The sequence below is a fragment of the Cladosporium halotolerans genome (assembly GCF_011745625.1).
Source record: "Cladosporium halotolerans strain TM138-S3 chromosome Unknown Sca3, whole genome shotgun sequence".
In the NCBI taxonomy this organism is placed as follows: domain Eukaryota; kingdom Fungi; phylum Ascomycota; class Dothideomycetes; order Cladosporiales; family Cladosporiaceae; genus Cladosporium; species Cladosporium halotolerans.
The window spans coordinates 843583-862646 of NW_027191454.1; the positions used below are offsets into that span (position 1 = coordinate 843583).

Sequence of the window (19064 nt, forward strand, 5' to 3'; positions counted from 1 at the left end):
CCTGCTGAAGACGCGAAGCCCGCCGGGACCTGCGCAAGCGCCCTGCGAGTCGCGCGTCTAACCCGCGCCCCGGCCAATCGGCGCCCCCTCGCGCCGCCCGCACGGCCCCCGCGCACCTGGCCGCGCTGAGGCGCCAGCGCTGAGACGGGCGGGCAGCGGCCAGCGCGCTGCGCTTGCCGCTGGTCTGAAGGCTGAATCGGCAGGGCACGCCAGGGGAAACCGAGATTGCCTCCTCCACGCTGCTCCGTCACTCCTCCTCCCACCCACCCTATACTACACCTGCCCGCCCGCCAATCTGCTCTTCTCGCCTCTCGTCGACTCACGAGCCCAGCTCTGCATCATCACTCTCTCTGGTGCTTAGCCTGCCCTTCCTTTCATTGTTCTTCGCTTCCTCCCCGGGCCCGCCGTCACTCTTTCCGGCACCCTTCCCTTCATTGCCTCGCCCATCCCATTCTTTGTCCTCGCCGGCTCCGCCCCGCGCGTCGACCTCGCCCTTCGATTACACCGCCTGCTCCCGGTCAGCAGCCCTACTTTCACCCGCCTCGCCTGGTCGCAGGACGCCTGTCTCCGACACGGCCTTCATCCCTTCTCTCACACGGCTCCGCTCCGGTCCCAACTACCGCCGCCGTACGCATCCGTAACGACAACAACGAACCCGGGCTCGCGTCACGTTATTACCCGATACCTTAGGCCAATCGCCACGATTTTTACGAAGCTCGAAGCACCAGCGTAGCACCAACCACCCACCATGGCGGACGTCATGCAGCCTCAGCAGCTGCCTCAGCCCCAGCAGGACGATTCCTCCTCCATGCCGCCTCCCACTTCCACGCCCACATCGGCCAGCTCGGCTGCCAATGCCGCCAGGAGGCCTCCTCGCAAGAGCACCCTCACACAGCAGCAGAAGAACCAGAAGCGCCAGCGCGCGACTCAGGATCAGCTGCTCACACTCGAGGTCGAGTTCAACAAGAACCCCACACCGACCGCTCTCGTTCGCGAACGCATCGCTCAGGAAATCAGCATGACCGAGCGCTCTGTACAGATTTGGTTTCAGAACAGGTGCGTTGGTATGAACTCGAACAGCGAAATTCAATGCTGACTAAACAATAACAGGCGTGCAAAGATAAAGAACATTGCAAAGCGTAGCATTGAAAGCGGTGAAGACTGCGACAGCATCCCCGACTCTATGAGACAGTACCTCGCAATGCACGCCTACGGCCCCAAGCCCATGGGCGGCATGCCCGGCCAGCCGTTCCCCTACAACAACGGCGGACTCATGCTCAACACCGATACCACATCCGGCAAGACCGTCATCCAACACTTCCACTGCCGTTCCCTCTCCATTGGCACTTGGCGCCGCGTTGGCCAGAGCACTATGGACCTGGTTATCTTCTACTCGCCCGAAAAGGCTTGCATCACATACTACATTCACAACGACGCCGCTGGTTACAAGATCGAATACCCATTCGCTTGGATCAAGAACATCTCTTTGGAGCAGGGAGACGTACAGTCTGCTGTCGAGGGTGCATCGCAGCGATCAGGCGGCCTCATCGTCGAGCTCACAAGGCCTCCCAAGTTCTACATGGATAGCTCTGGAAGCGGTGGCTTCTACGAGTGTGGAGACTTCACAGAGGACCAGCAGGCTAGCCGTATTTTCATCCACCACCTTGGTGGCCCTTCGAAGGTTCTCAGCGGTCAACTGGCGAAGCTGGTGTCTCTCGAATCGTACCAGAACCGTCACCACTTGTTCGACCCCAACTCGTTCGGCGTCGCCTCTGCGCCCGTCTCACCCGTTGGACACCGCCCGGCTAGCCAGCCTAACCACATGGTGCACCCTCACCACCAGATGAACTTCCTTGCTCCTGACCCTAACGCCGGCCTTATGGGACCCCCTGCGCCTCGTGGTCACAAGCGCCAGAGGAGTCGCTCTGTGCCCGCCGCTATCGATTTCTCGATGATCCGCCAGCCGATGCCGTCGTTCCTCATCCAGCACGAGAGCCAGTCCACACCTACTGCACAGGAGCCTGCCCTCTTCGCACCGCAGCCCCAATACGCTCACCAGCCCAACTTTGCACCCGGCCCGGCGCCAGGCTTGAGCATTGACACGTCTGCTACCTACGGCATGGACCTTCGTTTTGCTGGACCGATGTCTGCTACTACTGTCAACTCGCCCAGCGAATTTGGCACTCCTGCTTTCTACTCTGGTCCTGGCGAGGCTCCTCATCACCCTCAAGTGAGCACGCCCTACAACAACGGCTTCCTTGCTGTTGACCAAGCCGCCATGATCGGAACTACCAACACTCCCCTGTCTATGGCTAGTGGCGGCGACCCCGTCATCGCGGATCACTCTCCTCCTCTTCATGGTCTGGGCCGCAGCCAGAGTGCTGACGTCTTTGGCACACCTGGCGACAACTCACAGTTCGGCGACGATGGTCTCTACCTCTCAGAGTCCTTCAACAAGCAATTGGCACTCCCTTTCAGGAGTCCCATGAACGATGAGTTCGCCTCGCCTCTGCCGGATTCGCAGTTCAACTTCGAGATGCCTCAGAGTGTTGAAAGCCAGATGAGCCTGCCTTACCGCGCACAGGAAGGAGGGCTCAGCTTCCAGAGCCCGCCCCACCAGACCCCTGACCACATGTCTTTCCAGTCGCCTACGCCCGGAGCCAACATGCATCAGGATAGTGGTATTGCCTTCTCGACTCCCTCCCATGTGCCGCAAGACCAGCAATTCAACTTCAACAGCCCCAAAGACAGCGGCATGGTCTACCAGGACTCCAAGGTCTACCAGAGCCCCGCGCCGATGCAGCAGCTCTCTGAGGACTCGAACATGTACCAGCAAAGCCCGCTCGGTCAGGGAACTCCTGGCCAGGCCTCTGACATGGACATGCAGAACATGGGCCTGTACGTCGACCCTCACAACCTGAGCCAGCCGCAGCACTAGTGTTGCAATCGACCTGATGTCGGGACATCATACACGCAGGCACGCGGCTGGAAATGGCCTGCCCACACCGCCACTGTCTATTCACGCAGCGATCTCAGCGAGCACCGTTCTTTCGTCATTATTTCCTTAGTCGACTTCTTCCTCGCATGGCAGCCATCTTTTCCTGCCATTCGTCTTTCATCTTTTTTCAAACCAGCGACAATCGCAACACGCACACACAATATGTTGGACACATAATACTAGTGCTTATTTTCTCAACGATGGGAGGGAGAAGGCGTTCCAAAAGACCACGCCGCAGCGCGAGCGATGCGTCGGACCGGAGTACAGCAGCTTGGACACCGACGCCCGCGGGCCCTCGAGAAGGAGGGCGGCTCAGACATGGGTGGAAATCTTTTGCACGGTCGTCGGACAGATCAGATCCATTTCTTGCAAAGTACAAGAACAAGACTGCTGCCACGTTCCGTTTTTGTCATTTTGTTTTTGTTGAATCTGCGCTGCTTTTCTGGGAACCACAAACCTCTTCTTTCTCCTATTTTTTTTTTCCTTTTTGTTTATTCGGAAAGGGAGTGGGGGTTTCTTTGATACCCTGTTATTTTTTTTTTCCCCGTCGCTTTTTGCTTTTTGCTTGGATGTCGTTTTGCTCTTTTCTGCTTTTCTTCACAGATCGTCAACTGGCTTTTGAGTGTTTTGAAACATTTGATCTTTCTTAGCTTCTGCTTGCTCTGGTCGAGACAAGATATAGATATTCCCTCGTGGCAAGCTTTTGATAACAATACTCTCTCCTCTTCTCACTTTTGGATTCAATAGTTGCTGTGAAGTGGTTTCGTGCGTGTTATTGAATTCTTGAGTAGGCTTGTTGACTTGCGACGAGTGTGATCAGATCGCTTTGCTCTGAAGCGTCTTTCACTCGTGTAGATGTTGGGTGTGAAGTTGGTTTTCACAGTGTTTGGCGTGCACCTTGATCTCACATGCTTGATCCGCGTTGTAGTGACGCACTGACCCTCTCCCCCACGTCAGCGTCTCGATGCGCCTTGAACTTCGAGCGAGCAGCTCATAGCTCCGACTCTCGACCAAGCTCGCGACAGACAACCCCCAATCAGCGACTTCACCATGGACGCACTCAAGGCGTGGGGTATGAAAGTTAGACCACCTCAGCACACATACAGACCCTAACAAACCCATCCCAGAGATCGAGAACGCGGTCAAGCTCACCGACCCCCACCGCGACGCCCTCTACGCCTACAACCCGCAACAACAGAAAGAAATCCACGCCGCGCGCCCCTGGCGCTCCGACCCACACCACTTCAAATCCGTCCGCATCTCCGCCGTCGCCCTCGTCAAAATGGCCATGCACGCCCGCTCCGGCGGCTCCCTCGAGGTCATGGGCCTGATGCTCGGCCACGTCCAACACGAGACCTTCGTCGTCACCGACGCCTTCCGCCTGCCCGTCGAGGGCACCGAGACCCGCGTCAACGCCCAGAGCGAAGCGGACGAGTACATGGTCGAGTTCCTCGCCAAGTCGCGCGAGGCCGGGCAGACGGAGAACGCGGTCGGCTGGTACCACTCGCACCCGGGCTACGGCTGCTGGCTGTCCGGCATCGACGTCGCCACCCAGCACACCCAGCAGATGTTCCAGGACCCCTTCCTCGCCGTCGTCATCGACCCGGACCGCACCATCAGCGCCGGCAAGGTCGAGATCGGCGCCTTCCGCACCTACCCCGAGGGCTACAAGCCGCCCTCGCAGCCCTCTGCCTCCGGCGGCGGCGGCGGCGGCGGCGACGTGCCCCTCGCCAAAGCGCAGGACTTCGGCGCCCACGCCGACAGGTACTACGCGCTCGAGGTGTCGCACTACAAGTCCAGCCTCGACAGCCGCCTGCTCGAGGCGCTGTGGAACAAGTACTGGGTGCAGACGCTGTCGGCCTCGCCGCTGTTCGCGAACCGCGAGTACGGCACGCGGCAGATCGCGGACCTGGCTGGCAAGGCGCGGCAGGCGCAGGAGGCGCAGAAGCAGCGCGCCGGGGGGCTGGTGGCTATGATGCCGGCGGCGAAGAGGAAGGGGGGCGGCGACGAGGCGATGGCGAGGGTCGTCGCGGCGGCGGAGAAGGTGGCGGGCGAGGAGAGGGCGGGGCTGAGGGCTGCGGGGGTGAAGGAGGGGGTTTTTGGCGTGGGGTTTGAGGGGTTGGTTGGGGGTGGGGAGGATGAGGTTATGGATGATGTCAGGGGGTCGTGAGGGTGGATGCAGGGCGAGGGTGAATGTGTGGCGCGCGCGTGTGTGGGGACACAGGGTGTTTCACGATGATTACGAGCGACAATTTTTCCTGGTCAGTTTCTGAGCATGAGTGGCGTTTTCGGGCAGTGCGAGGAGGGCGGGCGACAGTGCGTCTATGCTGCCCTCTTGCGCACGATGGATACATGACAGTAGAATAGGAGCATGGTTCTATCGCAGGATGCTCTATGTATGAACAAACATTCAACATTACGGGTATGCCCCAGCAGATTCACAGGCGCATGTTCGTACAATGGTATCGTGCTCACATAAGGATTGCTTGCATTTCGTGAAGCGTGTCATGGTAGCGAGAGTGCATAGCTGATGCTCTCATACAATCCGTTTATGAGGCATCTTGGAAGATCGTCCTTGAATAAAATACATGTACTCCGCCCGGAAGACGGCAAGAACACAAGCTTTGTGACGTCGTCCAGGGATGGGCGATCTCCACGCGGAGAAGGGCTTCGCGCGGTGGGTCAAAGAGGGCCGAGATCACGGTGCCGCATTCCGCGCGACGCCGGGAGACTTTCATTATTCCATCCTCACGCCGATCTCTCCTTGCGGACATTATTTCCTCGACGACGAAGTGTTTGGGAGCAGCGGAGCGTCCTGAACCTTTGCGACTGGTGTGAAGCTCGCGTGCGCGCAATCGTGTTCGCAGTGAAGCCGACAACATACACCGGAGAAAGCACACCTGGAGTTTCTCCCACAGCACCACCACCACCCTGATACCTCGAATACCTCCCGCCGAAACCTCAGCATCCGATAACAAAGCCCAAGGACATGTCCTCCCAACCCTCCAACAACCCCACGCAAACCCCTCCCCGCCCTCGCAGCTGATGGCTCCCAACCACCACTACCACCACCACCACCCACAGGACCATCCCGACTCCCACAGACCAACATGCCTGTCCCGACCGCCTCCTTCCTCGTCGGCCTCGTCGTCCTCGCCTACCTAGCGACCTTCATCGTCTTCGCCGTCCTGCGCGTCGTCACCGGCGTCTCCATCCAGCGCGTCGGGCCCTCCGGCTTCCGCCGCATAGCCTTCGCGCCTAGGCATGGAATCAAAGTCACCGTCAGGGGCGTCGGCTTCTCGCCGCACAGGCCGACGTTCGCGCTGCCGACCTGGGGCAGTCTGGTTGTTACGGAGCTTTGCGTGACGGTTGATTTGAGGGCGCTGGGGGAGGAGAAGAGGGGGCGGAGCGAAGCGGCGAGTAAGAGGGCTGAGGGGAAGGCGAACGGGGCGCTGGATGGGTCTAGAGAGGACGAGGAGGATGAGGACGAAGGGCACGGGAAGCTCTGGCGGAAATTGACCGAAGTCAAAGAGAAGATCAAGCGGCTGCACAGCAAAATCCACTGGCTGCGGCTGGTCGACCTGGTCGCGGACGCGGCGGAGGTCAACATCGTGGGCGTCGGCAGCCTGCGCATCGAGCGCGCGACGCTCTCGGTCGACACGCGCAGCCAGACGGTCGACCGCAGCAGGCTGTTCCAGCACCACAAGAGCAAGCCCGAGACGCAGCGGCCCGCGGAGTGGAAGTCGATCATCCGCAGCGTGCTGTTCACGCCCGAGGGCAAGGAGTCGACGGAGGTGCTGGACTATTGCGCGCTGAACATCCACGGCTTGCTGTATCGGGAGCTGCAGGGTCTCAGGGACGCGTCGATTTCGTTCAAGCTAGGGAGACTGAATATTCCGTATGACGATATTGAGCATGCGAAGAAGAGCGCTGATCTGATTCGCGGCAAGTATGCGCAGTCTCACCAGGGGAGCCCAGCGGGTGGTAAGGACATTTCGCTGGCGGACGCTCTGGACGAGATGGAGAAGCCGGGGAGCCGGGAGGAGCGCATCGTTCAGACCGTATCGGATTCGAGGGCTTTTATTGCTTCCATTCTGCGCGGTATACAGGAGGTTCAGCTCGCTGTCAGCTTCCTGGGCTTTTCGAAGAAGCTGTCCGTGAAGGCTGAATCGGGCAAGGATGTCTACTTCAATCTGGCGTTGAAAGAGGTCGGCATGGATATTCTACGGCTGGACTCGAAGACTCCAGCTCACCGGATGTATTTCTCGAGAGAAGATGTGGCTCATCAGGGTTTGCTCACGGCTATTTCAATCGCTGCTGGAATTGACGATGGACACGAGCGCCCTGAGCGGATGGTGTATGTCCCTATGATCACAGCGACGGTGAAGACTACTCTACCTGCGAGGACATTGCATTATTCAAAAAACAACAGCGCGGGCGAACGTAATTCCAACATCTTGTACGCCAACTTCGTCTGTACCTCGCCCTCGATCGACCTTGATCCAAAGCATCTTCCTCTCGTTCTGCAGATGCTCAACAACCAGAAGTCTGGGCCTCCGAGACAACCGGGTAGGTCTAATAGTCACCGGATAATCTCGCAGCTCTTGCCGAAGGCGAGCGTGAAGCTCTCGATTCAGGAGCCAGTCATAAGAGTCTCACTGCCACCTATGGACAAACACGCTGAACGGGAAGACTACGACTTGCTTATCTCTTCAGTGTCATCCATGTCGCTGGAGGTGGAGTCATCTCATTCTCCAGGTGACCACCTACACTACAGTCTGGCTTCCAACTACCGTCACACGTCGCATCAACTATACTATCAAACGGCTGCCGGAGAACGACACGATTTGATGCAGAGCGACACTGTCGAGTTCAAGATGGACATGAACGCCATACCCGGTGCCACGGTGACTGCGTTCGGTCGATTCCAGACCCTCACAATCTATCTTGTAAGGCCAGACATCTGCGAGGGCATCCGCCAGATTGTGAAGCAGTTGCGAAAGAACGTTCTCAAATCGTCGAAGACCGAGAAACAAGTCCAACCCAGCTTCCTACGAAAGCTACCCGATTGGCTGCAACAGTTCCGTCTAGAAGGCCACGATTTTGCTCTGCAATTGGCTGGCGTGGATCAAGAGGTCTCACAGGATACACGCGGATTCGGCCTCGAGTTAGAGACGTGGACGGTAGCGTATACTGCCAACCGCGAGGATGTGCAGCAGGTGGATCATCGGCGCAGATCCAGCAGTCGCGTGTCCATGAGTATGGATAAGTCTTCGAATCCGCCGTCAAGATCCAGCTCTCCTAAGAAAAAGAAGCCGCAGAATCCGACTGATGGCCGACGCTTGACGGTGCACCTGCAGAACTTGGACGGATTGATTATTGATTCGGTTGATGAGTCGAATCCGGAGCCATTCATGTCGCTTCCGCGATTTGAGACAGCGTTCTCGACCTCGACCGATGCTCACGGGCCGATCTTCCACATCAACTCGCACGCGAAGAGTCTACTGTTGCACTACTCGTTGTACAACCATTTCGCCATGGGAGTGGCGGCGACTGTCGTTAGGCGAACGTTCTTGCAGCATGACGGTGAAAAGGCGGCTCAACACCCGCCTCCACCGCAGCCGCAGGAGAAACGCCAAAGTCTCAAGGTCCCAGGCTCTATGGTCACGACGGAGGACTTGGCCAGGAACGAGATCACTACTGTTGACTTCAAGGCCTCTCTCATCCAAGTCAAAGCTACTTTGCCAGCCGATCCGCCCATGATGTTGCAAGTTTTCAACCTCGAAGTTGGTCAACATCGCTGGGCAAGCCCTTTCTTTCGGAATCGACTCACTCGCCTTTACGTTCGCGCGCCGAGCACAAAGTCCGCTTGGAGCAGGATTGTCAGCATCACATCCCCACGGCTGGACTTGCGAGATGTCAAGCGTCGGCACGGAAGCACTACAGTCATCGAGAAGTCGGTTGACCTGTCTATGGAGACCATACGGATCGGTGTGCCACATCAATTACTGGTTCACAGCATATTCGACAATATTACAAATATCATCAAGACGACTAAACAGCTGCAATATCATTTCGCTACAGGCACCATGGACGATGTCCTCAAGAAAGAACCAGAGGGACCGAAGAATGTACCGCGCATCTCGCTGCGTACGCAACTGTTCATCTTCGAAGTTGAAGACAGCAGCTTTGAATGGAAGCTGGGAGCTATCTACCGTGCGGGCCTTCTGGAGCAAAAGCAAAGGCTTGCCAGAGAAGAGCTTTTCAAAGCCAAGGAGAAGAGACTTAGGCGTGGTAGCCGAAACGACTCCCGCCGAGCGAGATCGATTCACCCCACAACTCGCTCCAGATCCACAACACGACCTGACGAGACAATCAAGCGAAGTTCCAGCGCACATCCGACTCCTGATGCTGGCAGTCAGCGCACCGGGCGTCGTAAGATGCGCTATGATGCTGAAGGGAAGTGTGGTATCAGTGATACTTCCCAATTGACGATAGATCAAGCTCGAGAGCGATTGCACCGGCTGAACGCAGACACGTGGAAAGCCCGCATCGACAGGGTTCTGTCGTTCCAGCGGCGTGCGATCAAGGACATTCGCTCGAGTTTCTTCGGCATGGATGACATCCCGGAAGGTATCGAGCAGCACGAGCCGATTATGGCGCTCAGTCAACGCCCCGCTCTTCTAGCAATCTACATGAGCGATCTTGCCATCACGGTGGACAAGCCTTCTTTCCCCATTGAGGAGGTGCCGAAGTTTCTGCACAGCGTCGGAAAGGGAATGCCGCATGGCATGCAGTACGGACTCCTCGTACCTATGAACCTGCATGTCACCACGGGAGAGGCTAAATTCCAGCTGCGAGACTACCCGCTGCCTTTGCTACATGTTCCGACCCTCGCAAATGGGCAATCTCCTCGCCTGCCGTCATTATCTCTCAAGACCAATTTCGTGATCGCTGAGGAATTCAGAGACTTCGAGTCCCAGAAGGAGGTCAACATTGTGGTCGTTCCCAAAGAGAAGATGGGCCCTGGCCGCGACGATCCTTTCTCTTTCAACGTCAGGCGCACAATTTCTCCAGTCAAGACCTATTCGGACATGCAATTTGAGATCAACACCAGCCAGCCGACAAAGATCACTTGGGGCACGTCGTACCAGCCTGCTATTCAGGACGCCATGCAGTGCATTGAGGGATTCACTAAGCCCCCGATCGACCCGTCCGATAGGGTGGGCTTCTGGGACAAGATCCGCCTGAGCTTCCACTCCCGCGTTAACGTCGCGTGGAAGGGCGACGGTGATGTTCACCTTGCGTTGAAGGGCTCTCGCGATCCTTATGTCGTGACGGGCGATGGAGCGGGCTTAGTGATGGTCTGGAGGAACGACGTGCGCTGGAACATAGGGCAGGAGAACGATGCTCGCCAGTTCATGACCGTGGACAGTGGCGACTACATCTTGGCCGTGCCTGATTTCAACAAATATGCCCGCTACGCTACTGAGAATGACTCTGGAGACGACAACAGCTCCATGGGATCCGGCGGCAGCGGCAATAAGCGCGACGCTGTCTTCAAGAAGGTCGTCATGAAGTTGTCTGGCAATGTCCGCTGGATGGCTGGGCTAATGTTCGAGAGAGATCTGCCCAATGGCTCTCGTTCATTCAAATTCAAGCCTCACTACGATGTCGTCCTCAAGCATCCGAACTTTGCGAAGGCACCACCAGGTGGCGAGTACGACGCTTTCCGCGACTTTCGCAGCCATCATATCCACATGTCAATTGCAGTGGCGGCGCCTCATAACAGAGATTGGTCGGTGTCCAACCTCAAGCCATCGAACAATTACAACTCTCTGCACCTCACACCTCGCTTCTTCTCGCACTTCTTCAGCTGGTGGTCGATGTTCTCGGGCGTCATGTCTCTACCCGTAAGGCAGGGGCCGCTCTGGGGAGCAACGGAAAAGAAGAGCAAGAAGTTCGGTCGGCACATTGCGACCATCAAGTACAATCTGCTCCTGTCTCCGCTCTTCGTCAGCCACTTGTACAAGCACAAAGACGCCGAAGAATACATGGACGACACCGTTTCGGCGACAGGTCTGAAGATGAAGCTCGACAGTTTCATGCTCGATCTGCACCAGCGCAGAGAGTTCTTCGACATCGAGGGCCACGACGACGCAGCTGCCAAACGCTCCAGCGGCATTCGCATCAACCAGGCCCAGGTGGACCTCATCTCCGCGGACTTGCGCGCAGTCTCTGCCAGCATAACAGGCACGAGTGCCAAGGAGATGGAAAAGGCCACGGACGACATGCTGGCTTCCTACTACGGCCAGGCGCCGCAGGTCAACTTGGCGAAGTTCACTATTCCCGACAACGACTTTACCTGGGTGGACATGGACGACTTTGTCGAGTTGGATTGGATCTTGCCCGCGGAGTCGGACCCGGAAACGAAGATTCTGCCGCTCGGGCATGCTCCTAGATTTACGTACTTCCGCCAAACGGACCACGGGAACTCGATATCAGGTGACACTACCAGATCAAGCCCGTTCGGTGACGAATCGACGCACTACTGCGTCATGTCAGGCAAGAACGACCCGCGGCGCGTCCAAGCTGAATTAATCAGCGATCGTCTGCAATCTCTGAAGAAGCAGCGCCAGGACAACGAGCGGGCGGAGCACGATCTCGAGCTGAAATTGATCAAGTCTATTGAAAAAAACAACTCGGCGGCAGAAGCCAACATGTCAGCTGTCCGCGCTCACGGAGAGCAGCTTCAGCAGAAGCAGGGATTCCTCAAAGAAATGCTAGACGCTTTGACAGAGCGACTCGAGCACGACGACCCTGCTGCTGTTCCGGAGCTGGAAACGGCGGAAGAGTTTTATGAGGCGTACGAGAACACCCCCACGCCGCTGGCCGATCCAGACAAGCAGCATATGGATTCTGCGCCACTGGCAGACTATACCAGTGACTTCAACAACCGCTTCATTGTCCACAACCCGCAAATCAAGTGGAATAATTCCCTGCGGAACATCATTCTGCGCTATATTCATCAGAACGGTCAAAGGCGAGGCTTTGTGTACTACATGTCTCAGCGCGCCGTCAAGTTCATCGTCGACATTCTCGAGGAGCAAAAGAAGAAGGATGGCACTTCAACGCCGACGCGTGAAAGGTCGTGGACCACCACGCAAGGGCCCGGATCGCCGGATGTGGATGATGATGTGACTGTACAGGATCGCATTGAGGAACTGCTCCGTGACGGCCGCAACTTTGTCAACGCTGATGATCCCAGCACCGAGCAAGAACAGCAGAAAGCTAGCACTAATGGCCCGACCGACGAGATCTCTCACGAATTCACTCCGCTGAACACCTACCATTTCCGCTTGATCGCGCCTCAGATCCAACTGCATAGCGAGAAGAACCCCAAGTCAGCCGTTCTCGTTACAGCCAAGGGTATGCAGCTGAAGGTCGTGCAGATCATGGACAAGGACAGAGTCAACGACGAGGTCAGCGGACTGGTACAGCGCCGCTTCACCGCTGCAATGGACAGCCTTCAGATGTTCGTTACCAGCACAAAGACGTTCTCCACAGAGTACTTGCGAATGTACTCCGGCAACCGTTACGGAGTCAAAGCTGGCACTTGCTGGCCACCTTGGGTACCGCTCGAGATCATGTTCGAGTTCCAGGACAATCCGTACGGTTTCAACAGGGTGGTGCATCGAACTTCTGCAAGCCTTCGCTACGACAAATACAACACCCTCCGTCTCAAGTACAATGACGACGTATCTGGTGGTGACGCAAAGAACGCGAAAGGCACTGAAGAGACCGAGAATCGTATGGACCACGTCTGGGTCGAGTTCCCGCAGTTCATCGCGGTCTGTGACTCCGCGCAGTACTTCGCGTTGTACATCATCGTTATGGATCTTCTGCTCTACAGCGAGCCGCTGGAGAAGACGCGCAGCGAGCGCCTCGAGAAAATCATGCTCGCTTCCGACTTCAGCGATCTGACGGGCGCGCCAGAGATGGTGCAGATGTTGCAGGGACGTATCCGACAGCTGGAGGAGATCAAGATGCAATTCCATGTCCATGAGAAATACCTCGACCGCCAGGGCTGGAAGGACCGCATCAGTCTCGACCATGACTTGACCAGCTGCGAGGACGAACTGTTCTTCATGATGAAAGCTATCACAACCGCACAGCAACGCCTGGAAGACCGACGTGATCAGGAGAACGCAGTCGGCCTGCTGCACCTCAACATGTCTGCGAAGGAGATTGCTTGGCATTTGATCCGCGAGAAGGGAGAGTCGCTTATGGAGTTCCAGCTCAAGAATGCGTCTTTCGACCGCACGGACAACAACGATGGCTCCAATTACAACTGCATGGAAATTGGGCGGATCAATGGCCTGAACTTGCTGCCGGATGCTCTGTACCCTGAGATCATCGGCCCGTACATTGATCCTCCGCGAGGCTACCATGAGCCTGGAAGCACCAACATGCTCCGCGTCCAATGGCTGATGCTTGACGCCATTGCCGGTATCCCTGTTGTGGATTACTTCGAAGTCGACTTGGTTCCTTTGAAGCTGCAGCTGGAACGAGATGTCTCCAAGAAATTGTTTGAATACATCTTCCCTGGCGTTGGTGGAAATGCATTCGATGGCGCTGGTTTCTCCCCGTTCCTTGTCCGGAACATGCTACCGCCCAAGGAAGAGGACGATGAGGAGTCTGACAGTGGCAACGCTGACACTCCCACGATCTCAGAACCTGAACAAATACCCGCGGTAGGCACAAAGGGCACCAACGATGGCACGGGAGCTGGTTCTCTGGAGCGTAGACTTGTACCGACACTACATCTGCCTAGGCAACAGAAGCAGAAGCCATCGGACCCCAGGGGGCTCGGGATTTCCAGCAACGGCAGCGGTGGCTCCCACCACAACCTCCACGCTTTCAGTATCTTCCAGCACTCGGACAAGTCAAAGAGTCAGCTCAACCCGAGATCGGCCGCCTCGCTATCAGCGCTTAACCAAACCAACCTATCGCCGGCCATGGCTCGATCGCCTAGCCAGCGGTCGATCAACACAATGCGTAGTGAAACGCAATCCGCAGACACAGAGAAGTCCAAGCGCTTCACAGGCTCACATCGCTCTAGTGAAGACAAGAAAAGGAGCGACGAGCGCTCAGACGACCTGACGGAAATGATGAATCGTGCATCCAGCTATATGACATTGGCTTTCGTCAAGATCCCTAGCATGGTACTTTGTCTCAGCTACAAAGGCAAGGGTAACCGCAACATTGAAGACGTGCACGACCTTGTCTTCCGAATGCCAACGCTGGAGTACCGAAACAAGACATGGTCGAACCTGGACCTCGCACTGCAACTCAAGAAAGATGTCATCAAGGCCTTGATATCTCACGCAGGCGCCATCGTAGGCAACAAGTTCAGCAACCATAAGCCGACCAGACAGCAGATCAGCCGCCTCCGCGAGATCGCCAACATGAGCACAGTCCTAAAGGACAGCAGCTCCGGGCAACTCGCTTCCGGCTCCGGGAGCGTGCACGAGATCGACGAGGACTATCCCGAAGGAAGGCCCTCGACTACTTCTCTGCGTCCGAGCACTCTTGGTAGGAGCGTCTCGTTCAATTCTACGCCTTCGCTCTCGGGCTCAGAAATGGAGCGACGGCCTGCCACAAGCGGCGCGCGCACCGAAGGGACTGCTGCGAGCCAGTCTCCACAGCGGCTGTTAGAGCCATCGGATGTAAGTTGCGCCGAAGCGAATGCTACCCGTGAGTATTAGCTGACTTTGTTCTCACAGGCACACACGCCTCCACGTCCAAGCACATCGAAGTCTCGGCGCCTGACTGGTTTCAGCCAAAGGTCGCGCCAAGACTCCAACCTCACTGCCATGTCAAACGGTGACGATACGTCTGAGGAGAATAGCAGGAAGAGTAAGCTTCTGCTTGGCGGGCAGAAGTTGCTGCGGTCGTTGAGGGATTGATGAATCTTACACACTGGTAGGGTGGAGATGTAGCATTTGCATTCTTTTTAAGCGATGGGAGGAGTTTGCTTCCGTTTTTTGCTTCTAGCTGCGCAATATACCCATGTCCCGTTCCGGCGGTAGGTCAATGGCATACATGTGTGGAGTGTGTTTGGAGAACTTGGGGCCTGCATGCTTGGGGAACGAGCAGGGCTGTACATATGGTACTTTCTCTTCGAATACAAAAACATTACTAACACTCTGATGTGCACGGGGCCGGAGGTGCTGTGGTTGGGAATAATTTCAGAAGACGCACATCATCTCCGGCACCGTGAAACATTGTCGCGCTAGTCGCCCTACTTCCCAAGCTCGGTAGAACCGTCGACCGGAAGTGGCATCGTATCTCGCAGATTCGCCGGCGGAAACCACGCCTTCACGCCTCTGAAGTACTTCCACTCGTTGACAAGCTTCTGGATGATGGGTTGCTGATTGTGAGCGTCAAATCCCGCCTTGCCCTTGTACCGCTCGAACATATGGAAGACATCTGTGTCATCTTGATCCTAGCGTGAAGAGTCAGCAGCTTGCCTAACTTGGAGAAAACGAATAGTTCGTACCCTACAGATGCAATAGTACACCGTGCCAGGCTCGCTCTTAGCAAGGCGAGTGGTCTCTGCGTAGACAGCTTCGAGGGCATCCCCGTACTCTGGGTAAGCGTGGATGGTGCCGTAGACCACGAAGTCTTCGTCCTCGGGGATGTTCTTGATGTCGACGACGAAGCCCTCGGCGTCTCGGGTTGCTGTGACCATTTCTGGTTTCAGGGAGGGGCGCGGCGATGGGTGGTTTTGTGAGGGGCTGTGAAATGTGGGATCGGAAGTGATTACGGTTATTTGGACAAGCACGAGTTTGGGGTTTGGGAGGTGAATAACGTGATGGTACTCAGTATGAGACATATTGTAGGTAGGCAGGAGGAGCTCGGGAGGAGCCGCGTGGCGCTTTGGATCTTGTGATAGCGAGGATAGATTAGAATAAAAGTATTTTGCAATATTTGTAGTTGATGATGGATCTGGAATTGTTTGATTTATTATCTGCAACATGTCCGTTAATTTATCAGTTCACAACACAGAAAGAGAAAAAGTGGGAGCACAGTTTGATAAAGCAAATGCGATGCAGTTACAAGCAATGACTATCTCAACTAATCAAAATTTCCAGGCATATCTGATCTCGGCTTTAAAAAGATTGTGCCACACAGGAGCATCATTCGATTTGGGCTGGTGCTTGGATGTAGCTTTCGGCGAAGCGCTGTCCTCGATCGTCGACTTCTTCGTTAAGCCAGTCGGGGCAGTCTCATTCTCGGTAGAAGCCTGTTTACCCTTTGCAGAACACTCCGCCAGCGCGTAGCCGGCGTTAGATTTCCAGGTAGTGAGCTCATTGCAGTTTGGAATCGGAGCCTCAGCAGCCTCAAGCTCGTCGATCGAAGAAGAGAGCTCTTCAAACAAGGACTCAGTGGAGGCTTCGGCTCTCCCAATCTTTTCTTCCATCTTCTCGTACTCACGGTCCCAGGATAATTCACTGTCAAACTCTGCCTGCTCTTCGGGCGTTAACGTTGGCGACGCCACATTCGGAGTGGCAAGCTGCGTGGAGCATTCGGCGATGGCGGCAAGGAGAGCAGCGTCCAGCCTATTGCAGAAGTCCGAGACCGTGGTGTCCTGAGGAAAACTAAAAGCGGTGGCCCTGGTACGAGCGTCGTTCATGAACTCATGCATGAGAGGAGAGCACTCACGGCTTCGTGGCCCTTCGGAAAGTGGCATGGGGTTGATCGCGGTCAGCGGCGAGTTAGGAGCCGTAGACCAAGGGCTGAACTGCGAAGATCCGACCAGCGTCGTACCGAGACTCAAAGGGCTCCTTGGAACCAATGGCGTCAGGCAGTAAATGCAGTCTGGAGAATCGCAGAACGGGTAACGAGCAACCTCGGCTGGAACCTCCGGGCGGTGATAGCTGGTCGGTGACTCGCAGATAGGCTCCGTGAACCAAGGGCTGAACTGCGAACATTCGAATACACTCGTACTGAGACTCAAGGGGCTTCTTGGAACCTCAGGAGTCAAGCAGTAAATGCAGTCTGGAGAATCGCAGATCGGATATTGGGCGGTCTCGGTTGGAACCTCCGAGGGGAGATAGCTGGTCGGAGACTCGCAGAATGGAGCGTCCGTGATCTTCGCGAGAGGCTCTGGCTTCAAGCAGTAATCGCAGGTTGGAGAATCGCAACAGAATGACCAGTCGTTGACGTCTGCGGGAGACTCGCAAAGCTGACGGTCCAGGATCTTAGCCCGGCGCGTTGGCTTTGGTGAGAGAATCGTGGTCACCTGGTTGACGGCCACCTTGGAGGCGCTTGCTGAAGCCATCTTTGAAAGTGCAGTCACTTACCTGGTGTTTGCTGATTCACTTCTCGGCCGGCAATCACTTTGTAGACGTTACCAGAACGTCTTTCTGTGGTGCAGTGAGCGAGAGGAGAAGTACACTATTCGATACAACAACATGGCATATAAGTTCTCCTCATCGCTTGTCCACACTGACAAGGCCATTGTGCGAGCCGGTGTTCTTTGTCCGTTTGTGCCGTCGGCTTTGTTTGTGTTGAAAGAAAAAGGGAATGGAACAAAGCATGCATATCTGGAACAACTTCGTAGGAAGCAAGTACACTTAGCTCAGCGAGTTTTTGGAAGATAGACGTGATCAATTGGCGGGGTGGAATGATGGAGAGAAACGGCAACACGAGGCAGATTGGAACATCTTCGTGTCGTGCTCCTGCTTGGTATTTGGAGTCGAAAGAAAAGCATTCCTCTTTGTTGTTGAATTTCGCAGTCAGCCTTGATGAAGGACAATCTTATACCATAATCTGAGATGACTTGATAGGACGTGCATGCACTGTAGCTCGGACGAGTGGATGCACTCATGGAGAGATGGCAACTCGGCTGGGAAAGCTGAAGTCGCGATCTGTCCCCCACACAGAAAGCACGCACCTCCTCACGCGAACACCCTCATGAACATCACAACCACCCTTGAAGTAATTGCATCACAATACCAATCACCAGTGGAGTGATACGCGCCTCCCGACAGCCTTCCTGCATATGGAAAAACCACGCAGTGAGCGCTGAACGCAGTCATGAACTACCTCACCTTGGCGCAAATTCCGCTCCTGGTCATTGGCCTATGGCTGTTCACAGCTTATATGACAACAACCTTTCCAACTCTGCGCGGCCAGCGGATATGTCTTCTGATCGCTCATCCTGACGATGAAGCAATGTTCTTCTCTCCGACATTGCTCGCCCTTTCGCGCCCGGAATTGCAAAACAGGATCTTCATCCTGTGCCTCAGCAGCGGCGATGCCGATGGCCTCGGACACATCCGCAAGAAGGAACTCACCAAATCCGCGCTCCTACTAGGCGTCACGTCCGCGGAACACGTTGTGGTCATCGAGGATGAGCGCTTCCCAGACTCAATGACCAAGCTCTGGGAGGCGAAAGACGTGTCCCAAATCCTGCAGCATTACTTCGCACCAAACATGAAGACCATGTCTGCGGATGCCGCGCCTCAGGCAAGGATTGACGCCATAATAACTTTTGACGAGCAAGGCGTCAGCAGTCATCCCAACCACATCTCCCTCTTCCACGGAGCCACGACCTTCCTTCGGAGCCTTATGCAGCGACACTCGGGTTGGGACAATCCGATTAAGTTGTACACGCTGACGACAACAAACGTTGCGCGGAAGTACAGCAGCATTATCGATGCTATGATCACGGTCATCATGAGCTTGTTTAAAAAGAAGAGGACGGGAAATTTCCCGTCGCCGATGCTTGCCGTCAGTGGCGTGGGCGGGCTCAGGAAGGCGCAAGCAGCGATGACGAATGCGCACCAGAGTCAGATGAGATGGTTTCGCTGGGGTTGGATTGGAATTAGCCGCTACATGGTGGTCAATGATTTGGTTAAAGCCAAGGGCCTGTAGTTAAGCTAGAAAGAAAGTTCGTAATAACATTGATTCAATTATCGTCGACATACGACTGGGTGTTTTGTAATATAAGTGCATGTGCTGGGTGCGGTTAAGGAGATTGGCCACTTCAACATTC

The 19064-nt window shown here is 55.8% G+C and overlaps 5 protein-coding genes across 5 annotated transcripts; 4 read left to right on the forward strand and 1 right to left on the reverse strand.

The window, feature by feature from the left end:
* The first annotated feature begins 249 nt into the window (after positions 1-249).
* Positions 250-3477, forward strand: WHR41_01284 (uncharacterized protein). Its single transcript, XM_069369890.1, has 2 exons — positions 250-1056; positions 1111-3477. Exons 1-2 carry the CDS (start codon positions 749-751, stop codon positions 2936-2938), a joined length of 2136 nt encoding a protein of 711 aa, XP_069233258.1. The 5' UTR covers positions 250-748; the 3' UTR covers positions 2939-3477.
* A 529-nt stretch (positions 3478-4006) lies between these two features.
* On the forward strand, positions 4007-5168 carry WHR41_01285 (uncharacterized protein; the record flags this gene model as incomplete). The annotated part of the gene is made up of 2 exons (XM_069369891.1): positions 4007-4070; positions 4126-5168. Exons 1-2 carry the CDS (start codon positions 4049-4051, stop codon positions 5166-5168), a joined length of 1065 nt encoding a protein of 354 aa, XP_069233257.1. The 5' UTR covers positions 4007-4048.
* Positions 5169-5747: 579 nt separating this feature from the next.
* Positions 5748-15205, forward strand: WHR41_01286 (uncharacterized protein). The gene is made up of 2 exons (XM_069369892.1): positions 5748-14727; positions 14785-15205. The coding sequence occupies exons 1-2, from the start codon at positions 6109-6111 to the stop codon at positions 14965-14967; spliced, it is 8802 nt and encodes a 2933-aa protein (XP_069233180.1). The 5' UTR covers positions 5748-6108; the 3' UTR covers positions 14968-15205.
* Positions 14686-15862, reverse strand: WHR41_01287 (uncharacterized protein). The gene is made up of 3 exons (XM_069369893.1): positions 15561-15862; positions 14982-15506; positions 14686-14749 (listed from the first exon to the last, which is right to left on the reverse strand). Exons 1-2 carry the CDS (start codon positions 15750-15752, stop codon positions 15303-15305), a joined length of 396 nt encoding a protein of 131 aa, XP_069233256.1. The 5' UTR covers positions 15753-15862; the 3' UTR covers positions 14686-14749; positions 14982-15302.
* A 2241-nt stretch (positions 15863-18103) lies between these two features.
* WHR41_01288 (uncharacterized protein) lies at positions 18104-18943 on the forward strand (the record flags this gene model as incomplete). The annotated part of the gene is made up of 1 exon (XM_069369894.1): positions 18104-18943. The coding sequence occupies one exon, from the start codon at positions 18104-18106 to the stop codon at positions 18941-18943; it is 840 nt and encodes a 279-aa protein (XP_069233181.1).
* Positions 18944-19064: the final 121 nt, after the last annotated feature.

Coding starts and splice junctions, on each gene's coding strand:
- WHR41_01284 (XM_069369890.1), top strand. CDS start 749: ATGGCGGACGTCATGCAGCCTCAGCAGCTGCCTCAGCCCCAGCAGGAC. Junction 1,057..1,110: donor CAGATTTGGTTTCAGAACAG/GTGCGTTGGTAT, acceptor AAACAATAACAG/GCGTGCAAAGATAAAGAACA.
- WHR41_01286 (XM_069369892.1), top strand. CDS start 6,109: ATGCCTGTCCCGACCGCCTCCTTCCTCGTCGGCCTCGTCGTCCTCGCC. Junction 14,728..14,784: donor GGCTGTTAGAGCCATCGGAT/GTAAGTTGCGCC, acceptor TTGTTCTCACAG/GCACACACGCCTCCACGTCC.
- WHR41_01287 (XM_069369893.1), bottom strand. CDS start 15,752: ATGGTCACAGCAACCCGAGACGCCGAGGGCTTCGTCGTCGACATCAAG. Junction 15,507..15,560: donor TGTACTATTGCATCTGTAGG/GTACGAACTATT, acceptor TCTTCACGCTAG/GATCAAGATGACACAGATGT.